The 13,788-nt window shown below is 36.2% G+C and overlaps 1 protein-coding gene across 1 annotated transcript in view; it reads right to left on the reverse strand.

The window, feature by feature from the left end:
- Nucleotides 1-705: 705 nt before the first annotated feature.
- The window catches only part of ATIC (5-aminoimidazole-4-carboxamide ribonucleotide formyltransferase/IMP cyclohydrolase), a 38,607-nt gene continuing 25,524 nt past the window's right edge, over nucleotides 706-13,788 (reverse strand). Inside the window, exons 11-16 of the mRNA XM_036755114.1 lie at nucleotides 12,902-12,991; nucleotides 10,652-10,780; nucleotides 8,039-8,131; nucleotides 6,265-6,447; nucleotides 4,496-4,651; nucleotides 706-2,566 (exon numbers count right to left, since the gene is read on the reverse strand). Coding sequence (XP_036611009.1) covers nucleotides 2,447-2,566; nucleotides 4,496-4,651; nucleotides 6,265-6,447; nucleotides 8,039-8,131; nucleotides 10,652-10,780; nucleotides 12,902-12,991 — 771 coding nt within the window. The 3' untranslated portion in view covers nucleotides 706-2,446. The remainder of the gene's footprint in view (nucleotides 2,567-4,495; nucleotides 4,652-6,264; nucleotides 6,448-8,038; nucleotides 8,132-10,651; nucleotides 10,781-12,901; nucleotides 12,992-13,788) is intronic.

The raw sequence follows: 13,788 nt of genomic DNA on the forward strand, positions 1-13,788 counted from the left end.
ATTTTTCCTATCTAGGCACTCATTCTGCCTCTTTTCAAGGATCATTCATGCTCCAGCCCCAGCATGCCTATACCCCAGGGCTGCTATCTTGGGCCTGCTCCTCTTGTCCCTAACATCCTTGGTGATCTCACCAAATTTCCATGGATTCAACTACAATTTCTATGACTCCAAAATCTATATATTCAGTCATCTCTTTCCCAATCTCCGTCACTTTAATGTCTACTGAGCTTCACAAAATTAAGTCATTTTCTTACTTCTTAAATTTACCTTCTCTTAACTGCCCTCTGTGAAAGCACCACCTTTCTTTAACCAAGGTTTGCAACTTGGGAATCACTCTCAAGCCTTCCCTCACTCATCCCCTTGCTAAGCTAAGCCCTATCAGATGCTGAGTCTTACTAATTCTACTTCCATAAAATCACTTGCATCAATCTATCCCCTACTCTCCATTCACACGGATACCCCTTGTCACCGTAGTGAAGGCCTTTATGACCCCTTGCCTCAACTATAACAACAGCTATTTCTTTGCATTATCTTTCCCCTCTTCAGCTCATTCTTCACAAAGCTGCCAAACTGATATTCCTAAAAGAGTGGCCTGACTCCCCTGCACAAGCTCTAACACCTCATTATCGTCCCCGGGATAAAACAGAGACTTCTGTTTGCAGTTGGACAGAAATGAGGTATGGACCAACACATCACACCATACACTCAAGGAGCATTTCATTTAATTCAAAATTCACAAATCATACATAAAATGTTGAAAGGAACCACAGAGATAAAGGAATTAAAAGAAGCAAGATTTTAAAATGTGAAAAATATGCTAAAAATTCACACATTCCCTTCACAGAAATAAAAATAGAACTGATCAGAGACCACCAAAGTCTAATTTCATCTCTATTAGGTTAAGTCCAAATTCTTGCTGCAAGGTTCAGTCCAAAGAACAGTATTCACAAATCTCAATGTTAATGTTTGAAAACTGGGAATACAAATAGACCAAGTGAAGGTGGATGATATATATACTTAAACTGTTGAGTATGTTTAAAGGGTACTAAGATAGTTCAACCTCAAGTACATTTGGGCTGAATCAATTTGAAAAAGATACCCACTTCGGTGTAAGTAGAGTTCTTAAAGATAACCATGAGGCAGCATTTATTAAATGCATGCTAGCCCTGCAGGTGGTGAGAGGGCCTCCAAGTTACAGATAGTGATTCAAGTCCCACTTCTAACACACTGGGTACATGATCCTGATAAAGTCACTTGTCTTTTCAGTACTTCAGAAATGTTCTAACACCAAGTTGCAGGACAGTTGCCATTCTGCATTGGCAGAATGTTCTCACCAGTCTTCAACCCGAGTTTTCTACACCAATGAAATCAAAGGTCTACATTTAAAAAGAAACGCACAAAACTAAAATATTGCTAATTCCTTTACTCTCAGGTGGTCATCTTTTTGCCTGTACTCCTAAGATTCACTTTAAGCAAAATATTTGTGTAAATACAAGCCACTGAAAAAATACAGAACCAGAAACATCGGTTATCACCGATTTATAGGTATATCTCAGCACAAAGTCTAGGCAGAGGGCCCAAAAGGGTTAACCTGGGAGATCCAGGTGAAGAGAAAACTATTACAAGGAAAGGCCAGCCTGAGCCCAAGCCTGAAACAGCACTGGGACTACTGAGACCCACTTTTCCTTTAAACACACAACTATCATATCACTCTTTAGCTACTACTGCTTCCACTTTATTTGGGAGCGAATATACAATCACTCTCCAGGGAAAATTCAATTTCATACTGGTGGTTGTTCCGTCAAATGGTAAGCTTAGGCAATATTTTTCTGACTTAAAAAAAGGGGGTCAGAGGGTACAAAGATAGTAATTGTATTCCAATAAACAGGAACTGACTGCCAAAATGGTAATTTTTCTTTCAGTGGGAAGCTGACCTACCTCTCTATAGTTGATTGTAATTTGCTTTTTCAAATTTCCTGGGAGCCTGAAATGGAAATGACTAAATCCGTTAGATTTTAGAACTGTTAGTATCTGTACATGAAAGCACATAATCTGTTTGGATATAAAGAATAAGTTCTGAGTAAGTGCCTGAAGGAAAAACAGTTTTCTGACCTATCTTTTTGCTGCTCAGTCCTTGGCCGTGTTCAGGTAAGTATACTTAGCTTTCCAAATAGCTGGGATGTACTGTATTCTTACATAAAGATGTATAGTAGAGATCATATAGAGCAGCTGCTCAGTCCTCAAAGATGAAATCATATGACTCACTCCCATCATTTAATTTCTTTGATAAACTTTTCTTAATATAATCTTCAGTTTCAAAAACCAAAAAATGATATAGGATTAAAATGTCTTTTCAAAAGACAGCCATTAAAATTTCACACATTATCATTGTTCACAATTATTCATGATATATTTTTGCAAATAATCCATAAAGTACGTAACAGAATCAATGATGAAACAGTCGAAGGTTTGTATGAACGAGTATTATTCCAAGCTCATCACAGGCCTCAATCACATTCTGGTCAGCAGCTGAACCTGAGGGGGCCACGATGAACTCTACACCACTCTAAAAGATAAAAAAAAAAAATTGTTACAAGATATCTACTGAATTGTCAAATAATTCAGATTAGTCATTGACCCTACAACAAAATCCTATAAATATATATTTTCTTACCAATTCAATCAAAAAAAGTCACCTATACATACAACTTAAGAAAACCATAGTAATTTTGGAAAACACCCACATTCTTTTTTTTTCTCATATAAATTAGTTTTCAATACTCACTTCCTTAAGTTTTAAATTTTCTCCACCTCTCTTCCCCCTCCTCCACCCAAGAAGGCGTGCAATTCAGTATCAGCTCTACAAATATATTCTTATTAAACACATTTTCACATTAGTCATGTTGTATAGAATAATTAGATGAATGGGAGGAACCAGGAGAAAGAAAAAACAAAGCAAGAGCAAATAGTATGCTTCAATCTGCATTCAGACTCCCTATTGCTTTCTATGGATGTGAATGGCATTTTCCATCATGAGTCTTTTGGAATTGTTTTAGGTCTTTACATTGCTTAGAAGAGCTAAGTCCTAATAAACTCAATCATTGCCCAATGTGGCTGTTACTGTGTACAATGTTCTCCTGCTTCTGCTCACTTCACTCAGCATCAGTTCATAGAATTCTTTCCAGGTTTTTCTGAAGTCTGCCTGCTCATCATTTCTTACAGCATAATAGTATTCCATTACATTCATATCCTACAACTTGTTCAGCCGTTCCCCAATTGATGGGCTTACCCTCAATTTCCAATTCTTTGCCACCACAAAAACAGCTGCTATAAATGTTTTTGTACATGTGGGTCCTTTTCCCATTTTTAGGATCTCTTTGAGAGAGAACTCTAGAAGTGGTATTGCTGGATCAAAGGGTATGTACAGATTGGTTGCCCTTCAGGCACAGTTCTAAATTGCTCTCCAGAACGGTTGGCTCAGTTCACAATTCCAACAATGTATCAGTGTTCTAATTTTCCTACATCTTCTCCAACATTTATCATTTTCCTGTTATGTTGGCCAATCTGATAGATCTGAGGTGGTACCCTCAGAGTTGTTTTGATTTGCATTTCTCTAATCAATAGTGATTTAGAGCATTTTTTCATATGACTGTAGATGGCTTTATTTCTTCATCTGAAAACTGCCTGTTCATATCCTTTGACCATTTTTCAACTGGAGAATGACTTGTAGTCTTATAAGTTTGACTCAATATATTTGTGTAATTTGACAAAATTTGACTCTATTATTTTAAAAATGAGGCCTTTATCAGAGACCTTGGCTATAAAAATTGTTTCCCAGCTTTCTGCTTCCCTTCTAATCTTGGTTACATTGGCTTCGTTTGTGCAAAAACTTTTCAATTACCTTGTTTGGTCATAAATTCCTCCATTCTCCATAAATCTGACAGGCAAACTATTCCTTCCTCTCCTAATTTGCTTATAGTATCACCCTTTATAATCTAAATCGTGTGCCCATTTGGACTTTATTCTGGTATACGGTATAAGATGTTGATCTATGCCCAGTTTCCGCCATACTATTTTCCAGTTTTCCCAGCAGTTTTTTGTCAAATAGTGAGTTCTTATCCCAGAAGCTAAGGTTTTTGTGTTTATCCCAACAGTAGATTACTACAGTCATTAATGACTATGTCTTGCGTATCTAATCTATGCCACTGACACACAGTTCTATTTCTTAGCTAGTACCAAGTAGTTTTGATGACTGCTGCTTTATAACACATTTTAATATCTGGTATGGCTAGGCCACCTTCCCTAGCATTTCTTTTTATTAATCTCCTTGATATTCTGGACCTTTTGTTCTTCCAGATGAATTTTATTATTTTTTCTAGCTCTATGAAATAATTTTTTGGTAGTTTGATTGGCATGGCACTGAATAAACAAATTAATTTAGGTAGAATAAAAATACCTACATTCTCAAAATGTTCCCTCATTCACCAAAACTTACCCTCTTAGCCCTGTCTATATTATCCCTAAAAGGGAAAAAGGCATCGGAGCTGAGAGATACTTGTTTGAATGAATCAATCCATTCCTTCTTTTCTACCTCAGTTAAAAGTTTAGGAACTTCCTCAAACATTGCTTCCCATTTGGCCAAATCATCATCCTATAAAAAGAAAAAAGAAAAGTTTATCTACCAATTTACACTCTCATTCTAAATTGAAGAGGTGAGAATTTGAGACTCGCCCAGGATCACACCACCAGTATGACACAGGCAGGATGTGGATGTAGGCAGGTCTTCCTAACACCAGAGTGTCAGCCCTCTATCCATAATCCCATCCTGCTTCATTCCTAATAGGAACAAGAACATTTTTTCACAACCCAATTTCTACATTCTATAGTCCTTTCTTATCTGATATCAAGTTTTTATGTGGAAAAATTATTCATTTAAAAATGGAATTCCAGGTCATTATCAAATATAGTCATAACATCATTTCTAATCCACATATTACTCACAAATTTTTTTCCTTTAATCCCTGCTTGTTTAGGTGATTTAGACATACTGTAGGTACATAAGCCAGAATTTAAAACTATACAGAATTTTCAAGGGTTATCAGAATTGATAAGCAGGAATTCTAACTACAATTCATTTTCATGAACTATAATTATATACCCATTTCTTAAGTAAACAGCTTCAAGATGTGAATCATATGGTGATTCACAGTATTTACAGTATTTTTACTTAATAAAAGTCCATGTTTTGGACAATGGTTTTTAACTTTAAAAGACATGATTAATTAAGCTAGAGTTTCTGACACAGAAGAAAGGTCAGTAAGCCGCCAGCAATCTGATCAATTGGGTTTGCTATGGGTGAAATCAAGGAACAAGCAAAATGCCTAGAGTTTAAAAAAACAAATTCAACTTCGAAGATTTTCATTGGCAGTTGTAGTGAACTATGTAATATATGACAAGAGGGCATCGTCATTCTCTAACCTCATGTAATGACAGTTATGCAGATTGTCCTTATTAAACAGGAATAGAGGAGAAATGCTGAGCTCAAGAGTGTAACTCTGAATGAGTTACTCAGGAGGTCACCGAGTGCCTGTAACAGACATTTGCTTCCTTTCTTTTTTTCTTTGTTCATTTGGCATTTCAATGACTACTAATACTTCAGAAGGACAGAAGGCATTCAAGTAGTAGAAATGTAAATCACAGGATCTCATGACTACTTTAGTAGCAGATTTTGTCAGGAGACAGGCTGAAACTAAAGACTATAATGAAATTTATATTACTTCATCTAATTTAACACAATATCCCGATAACACAATCAATTCCTGGTTAAGACCAAGAAGGAAAGAAAAAAAGTCTCATAATTATTACCAATTATTAGGTGCACTTCCTTATGAGTGATCCATGGAAGTTCAACAAAAGAATGAAAAAACGACAACATATTGATAGTGTTCCATTTAAGAAAAACTTTGCTGGCAAAATGCTTATTTCCTTTTCACTTTTCTACCCATCTGTTTTCACAGTTGTTCAGTCATTTCAGTCATGTCGAACTTTCTTGGCAGAGATATTGAAGTGGTTTGTCATTTCCTTTTCCAGTTCATTTTACAGATGAGGAAACTGAGGCAAACAGGGTTAAGTGACTCACCAGATGAGGCCAGATTTGAACTCAGGTCTTTCTGACCTCTATCCACTGCCCCACCCCACTGTTTATACCAAAGCAGTATCTAGAAACATAGCAAAGAATCCCATGGAGAGATGCCCTATACATACCTCACCAATGGTGCCAGTCACATATTGATCAATAGCATTAGAGATTTCTGCTCTCTTTATTCCAGCTTTAAATTTCATTGAAAGCACCCTGGGGTGATGTCTAAGCCACCAATTATTTGCCTTCTCTCCTGCAAGGCGTGTACAGTGTATTCTGGATTGCTGACCTGCTCCAATACCAATTACCTGAAATATGTAAGTTGGTTAAAATCATCAACACTTTTTCACAAAACAGTGATTTTCTTTCATAACCTTAAATCCAAATAATTTTCAAAGTAATTTTAATACTATACAAATTAGAAATACATCAAATACAAACATAAAAATAAATTATAAAGATTGGGTTTAAAGTGATGAAAGTCTAAAGAATAGTAAGTTCTATAACTACAAAAATAAATCTTTCTTCATTATTTACTACTTACAACTTTTTAAAAAAAGTATTTATTACTCAGATTTATTAACTTCAGCACTGAGCACAGCAAAATGTCAGATTTTTCAAGTAAGCTATTGAGCAACAGATGTTAAAAACACCAACTGGGAAAATAACAACATAGAATCACTTGGCATCTCATTTATTAAGTTTCACCTTATAGCACAATCAAACGAAATGCAGCATGTCCCTTAATTAAATGAAAGACTATTATTATGTCCACAACTATGTTCAATTTAGAATTAGGAAAAAATTAATTTTCCTCTTGTTTTATGAAGACAAAGACCAGCGAATTCCATTTTAAAAACCGACTAAGTTTATTTACACACACATATATGTGCATGAACACTGACACATAAGCCAGGAGAATTCTGACAATACATTTTTTCATTCTCTGAACAGTGAGGAAACTGCCATTTTTTTGGTCGGGTTTTTTTTTTTTTGGAAGGGAAAGGCAGGGCAAATGGTTAAGTGACTTGCCCAAAGTCACATAGCTAGTAGTTGTGTTTGGGGCTGGATTTGAATTCAGGTCCTCCTGACTTCAGGGCTGGTGCTCTAATCATTGGGCCACCTAGCTGCCCCTACTGCCATGTTTCCAAACAATCCCAGTATTAGTATCAACTAGAGGTTTCAAGTCTTCACTGTAACAGTTACAGGAACTGTTTTGTCACAAAACAAATGATTACATGCCAGGAACAGTAGAATATTCTGTTTTAAAAAACATGTGCATTAAAAATAATATTTAAAAGTCTCTGATTATAAACTAAGCAGCCCTCTATCTACCATCTGTCTCAGCTCTTTGAATCATTGTGATATCTGACATACTTTATAGGCAAATTAAGAATTACAAAATATTGAAGGCTAGTTATAATGCTGTGAAAGGAAGATATAAGTATGTAAATGTGCCACTATTTCATGGATTTGGGCATTAAAATACTAAGGAAGCAAAGAGCTTCTAGGACTCAATAGCTTTTCACACATTTGTAGTACACAAAAAAGTTCCACTTTTGAAAATTTAAGAAGGGTGTGCCATATCTACTTCAGAATGAAGTCTATGTGAGATCAGAAAGCAATCCCAAATACACTGAGCCTGAGGTTTCACAGAGGTCACTGAATCATTTAAGGTAATGGGATGTTAAACCCCTGCTGTAAGGACAAGGAAAGCTGGCACAGTGCTACTTATTTAAAAGATTCATTATTTCATAAACAAACACTGATAGCTAGGTAAAACAAGGTACAAAATAAATCTTGTCTAGTTAGGAAGAAAACTGATTTTTACACACTGTCCCCCCAAAAGAGCTGTGACACAATAGCAAACATATGTATGCCATTCTTTAAGCAATTTACCTGACCATTCTTAGCATAACACACTGAATTGGACTGAGTATACTTGACAGCAATCGTAGCTACGATGAGGTCCCTGACAGCAAACTCAGGCAACTGAAAAAAAAATTGTAATTTTACACTTCACAAATGCATTAAAGCTCTTCATTGTATCTTATTCCTTTCATGCAACAAATAAAAGTAAATGAAATCAATGGTACACATTAATAGTTTTGTTGTTTTTGCTGTTGAAGCAGTAGAATGCTATTAGATTACTTGCAGCAAGCCCTTATCTATTCAGGTATCAGTGAATTACTTTAATTGATCTGAAAAAATATACACCGTGGCTTAAGAAAATACATTGTTTTAGGAATTAAATAAATGTGCCTTAATATAGAGAACCTGTTTGCAAACCTTAAAGCACTCACAATCTATGTCATACTGTGATGTCCTTATACAACATCATATTGTGCACATTTATTTTATAATTCACACCAAAAAACAAACTCTTCTTGGCATTTTGCCACATCCCAACTTCAGAGAGATCATTTTCTATATATTTTGCACACCAAGTCACATCTTTTCTCAAGCTGGGCCAAAGTAACAGGGGTGCTGGAGAGCAAAAAGTCAGACAGACCACCAATCTATCTCTAATTTTAAAAAATGATCACCAGTGTAATGAATACCTTTATCATGGACTCACAGAAGCAGTTAAGAGAACCTTTAACTTATTATCATGGCAAGCAGTAGTTCAGCTCATTTTGTTTTACAAAACATGAAGCATAAACAATTTCAGGGAGTTGTCAAGTCACCTAAAAAGTCAAAGAAGCAAAAACTTGCCTTTTCCTTATCCCATAGTCACTGGAAATAGTAAGACCATCTATAACTGAAAATGTACACTATGAAAACCCTGTACATGGCAGAACTTTTTATTCGACTGTGCCTGAAAATGTTATGGCATTATCATCAAGACTATAGACTAGAATCATGTTGGCTTTGCTGTTAAGGTGTTTTTTATACTACAAAGGGAATTAAAAAAAAGTAGAAAGTTCTTGATTTTTTGGTGGTGAAAGAATAAACATAAATTTAACTTCTGACACTCTAAACGTGCAACTTTTGACCAATGATAAGCAAATTCATTCACTGCATTTGTATTCTCAGACTTATCATAATAAGTACTTGGCACATATTAGATGCTTGATAAATGAAGGTTACGTGATTGAAATTACATACTTTTGAAGAAACTAAAAATATCAATAGTGACATTCTAGCAATAAGTGAAATTAGAAGACATAAAGAAACTGCAAGTAAGTGGCTAACAAGCTGACAGAACTGGTTTAATCATGCACCCAAAGGAAATAAGAAACACGTGAGGTACATTTGGTCACTGGGCCTTTTAGTGTTCATAATGACAATAATATTAATAAAAGTTTAAAATATCCCTTGCGTAGTGATTTAAAGGTTTACAAAGCACAGATGTCATCTCATTTAACCTTCACAGCTCTACAAGGCAGACACCATCATGATTCCCATTTCACAGATGAGCCAACAGAGCTAGGCCAGTGTCTAAAGGATCTGACCTTAGATCTTCCTGACTTCAAGTCAGGCACTTTGTATACTGCACCACCTAGCTTCCCCTTAATGAGGAAAAACAGATAAAAACACTACAAAACAAGTATTTCAAAGGATGAGAATGAGAAATCCTACTAAGTCCATAAAAAATAACCCCAAACAAGTCAACACATATATAAAGAGTTAATGACTTCATATCTGATGGAAGGCATAGGGTTAGGACTGCAAAAAATATCATTCAGGATAAAGAAATTAAAGAAGCTTCTCAGATGATTCTCAGGTTATTCCTGCATCCTTTCACGAATATTTACACTTGTAAAGCAATGGATACAGCAAACACTGAATAATATCACAAAAAATACAGGACCCACTTCTGAACGAAACGTTTTTGTGAAGACAGAGGATCAAGTTAAAGCAAAGTTCAAAATAATTTCCCCTCTACACTTTAAATGAAAAGAGAAAAAGGGGAAAACCTTCATGTTGGTGTTCCCCTTTGTTACTAAAGCACTCTAAGCCTATGACAAAACGCTATAGCGGAGACTATATTTGTTGGTGGGCCAATCAATGCCTGGGACCTATAGAAGAAAATAAATGAGGCAATAGGAAGTTGGCCAGCCTGAAATCTGTCCCTGAAGAGTTTTATTACAGAAGGTGCCTTACATTTAATACGTGTCTCCATTTGATTGCTGTGTCTTACCACCTCTACCTATGCCTCAAAGCCACAAGAAGCTACTTTCAATGGCTTGGAACTGAAGAAGCTCCTGATGTCATGATGTAGGTAGCTAGTGAGAGGGGAGATTTGCTCCTGCATTCTTAAAGTTTCAACACTAAGGACTTTTTTCTAATGAAAGCACTGCTACAGACATTAGATTCTGTAGTACTCTTCATGCTTCTGGAGTGTGGCCTGAGAACCTAAACATCACATATGGAACACAAAAACCAAGAACATGCTCTTTTTCACAGAAACAAGTAACTGACCATTTGGAACACATTTTTTTTTCATAGACTAGAAGCTGGTTTTTGTGTAAAAAATGTTAATACAACAAAAATAAATTATAAACTTACATCTTTATGCTTTGTAACAACATTGCTAAACAATGACTTGTCCACAACACCATTATTCCTCTTCTGACTTAGATGTAATCCAAAAAGAGTTCGAATCTCATCCTCATCCGGTTTATAACATGGGTCCATCTAAAAACAATAAAAATTTACAATTTTCTTCTTGTATGATTTTATGTGATTGTTTATGTAGTATGAAATATGTAGTTCTCAAAGCAATTCTTTCTTAGAAGGATAAATTCAATAATGTAAAATTTCTGGCATACCTATCACAACGGGGGGACTTGTCAAGTCATTTTAGCCGGAGTATAATGCAAAATGGATGGGTCCTATTACTTAAGATAATGTTAATGCATTTTATATTTCTTCAAATTTTATGTCTTTTAAGACATAAAGGAAAAGATAAACACAACAGCCAACAGATATCTCTGCTTGCCAAGCATTAGGAGAAAACTGAAAATATGTAATTGTAAGAGAAAGTGAACAGGGAAGACTTGTCGGCAGCCAAAATTAGATGACATAAAAAGTAACCAAATTTCTTCCCTTCTAATCACACAAAATGTCTATGAAACATTTGATGACGACTTAGTTATCTGTGCCTTAACAATCTGGGATGCAAAATTTAATTCTTTTAGGATGTGCTCTCATTTTACTCACTGTTAATATCAGATAAAGCTGAAATGGACAGACTCAAAACACACATACTGTGTGTGTATTAAATACATCAAATTCAACAGGGAAATAATTGAGGAATAAGATGAGATGGGTAAGAGGGAATAGAATACCAGGGAGGAAATAGTCATAAACAAAATGTATTTCCTGATTCTGAAAGAGGGACTGAAAAGGGAAAAGTGGGGGTGGGAGGGAGATAGAAGCCAAAAAATGAGAATCTAAGGGCATATCTCTTTAGATTACTGGCAAATGGTTAAACAAATTGTGGAATGTGAATGTGGTGGAATGTTGCTTGAAGATAAAAAATGACAGAAGATTTTCCGAGAATCCTGGGTAGTATGAACTGACAAAAAGTGAAATGAGTATAATCACAAAAACCATTTATTGAAAGACTTTAATATTATAAAGAAAAATTAACTCTCCAAGACTTAAGAATTCTAATTGATGCCAATAACCAACCATGTCTCCAGGGGACCTATGAAGTATGTTGCTTCCTCCCTAAGAGATGACAGCAATAAGGAGTCAAAAGAGATACTCATTTTGTGATGTGGCCACTCTGGATTCCTTCTGCTTGACAATGCTCACTTGTTACAAGGTTTTTCCTCACTTTATTCTTAATTTTCAATTGGGGTAGGGGAAGAGAGGTTAGCACCAATGATATCCAAAAAAAGGCCATTGTAACATTTTAAAAGAAGCATGGAATAGTTTCATGCAGAATCCTTTGTTTTCTGCTGTTTATGGAAAGTCTCTTTTTTGGGACATTTAAGAATTTTTAAAATATTTTTAAACAGAATAAAAACAACCAGATGGATTAAAACTAAGAGGAAGAGGCAATAGGGTTGTCTTTTATTTTTTAAAAGAAAGCAGAGTAATACCCCAAGGGACATAGATACAAAGGGAAAATTCATTCATAAAGGAGTGTGGAAGTATGGGGAGTAGGTTGGAGTTTAGTGAGAGAGGGGAAGGGAATATGCTAGGAAAAAAAAATACGTCTGATGGAGTGGTGGGACCTAGACCCCAAAAGGCAGAGAACATGCCTCTGGAAGCATCCTAGCCCCCTCTTCAAGAAAATTCCCTCCTTGTTACAGGCACAGAGGTGATCCTGTAATTCATTTGGTAAAAGGCTACGAGACAGGAATACTGACCCCAAGGACTCTCTCTTTGGCACCAGATCCCCAAGGACTAGCCTCTGGCAGCTAAATTAGAAGCCTGTCTTTTCTCCCTCAATGTCTCATAAAAAAGATATCTCTGGGGACTCCCTTTATTTTCCCCTCCATAGACCACAGAAGCCTTCTTTCAAAGCACCTGGACTACTTGCATATGCTGACCACTCCACCCTTCCTACCTAATTAGCATACTCAGGCATCCTCTCACTGTCCCTTTTCCATATTAGCTTTAAAATCACTCCTATAAGGTTGCAACCACTTCTACTGGTATCACAATAAGCTTTGCCACTTGACTGGAGGATGGTTTGAGTATGTGAATCCATTCTAGGCAACTCTGCCTTGAACCCTGACACTTTGGGGTCCTAGCACCCCTAAACCACGTCAGCACCCCCCAAACCTCATCATCTGCACTAACCTGAAGTACACAGTAATTCCCATTTTTCTTTTTGGAGAGGATCTTCAAGGCTTCCTCTTCATATCCAGGTGCAATAATACCATCAGATACCTGTAAAGATAAAAAAAAAAAGGAATTGCTTTGCCTAGAAAAATAAGTTAGTTACCACATGGCTTAATTACTTTGTGTATATAGATAAATTGTAAATCTTAAAATAAGGAAAACAAGTCTATCCTGCATCTGTCTCCTGCCATGGATCTATTCTTTTCCATCTTGGTACCAGAGTCAAGAATCTCTCTCATTTGAACATCTCCTCCTCCTCTTTTTTTCTAGTTTAAATGCTCATTCTTATTCAGAGAACTACTGAATTGATAAACCTAATTCCAACCACTCATCTAAACTCCTATGCTATGTTTCCAACTGCTAATTAGACATTTATCTTTAGAAATGGCTACCATTTCTTTTCAACACCACTCTCCTTTAAAAACCCCTGCCTTGCCTCATAATACTTCTGTATCTCTACTGATGCTCCAAGTCAGAGTGCAATAAATTTAGAGGTAGAAGAGACTGGACCTTAAGGTCATCTAGACCAGTTCCCTTATTTTGGAGCTGAGAAATTGAGGCCTAGAGAGATTAAGTGACTTGCCGACAGTTTTAATGCCTGTAAATCCTGGCAGAACCAGGATTCAAACTGAAGTCCTCTGCCTCTAAATCATTTGCTTTCCGCTAGACAACATTATCTCTTGAAGCGTGTCTTTCCTCTCCACCCCCCTTCTGTTGCCAAATCTGACTGATCCTAACACCAGAATGTATTTTGATCTGTGTTCTCCTTTCAACACACACTGACACCACCCTACTTCCATCCATATTGCTTCTTGGCTTAACTTCTACAAAAACCCTTCTCCACT

The sequence above is a fragment of the Trichosurus vulpecula genome, chromosome 4 (assembly GCF_011100635.1).
Source record: "Trichosurus vulpecula isolate mTriVul1 chromosome 4, mTriVul1.pri, whole genome shotgun sequence".
NCBI classification, from domain to species: domain Eukaryota; kingdom Metazoa; phylum Chordata; class Mammalia; order Diprotodontia; family Phalangeridae; genus Trichosurus; species Trichosurus vulpecula.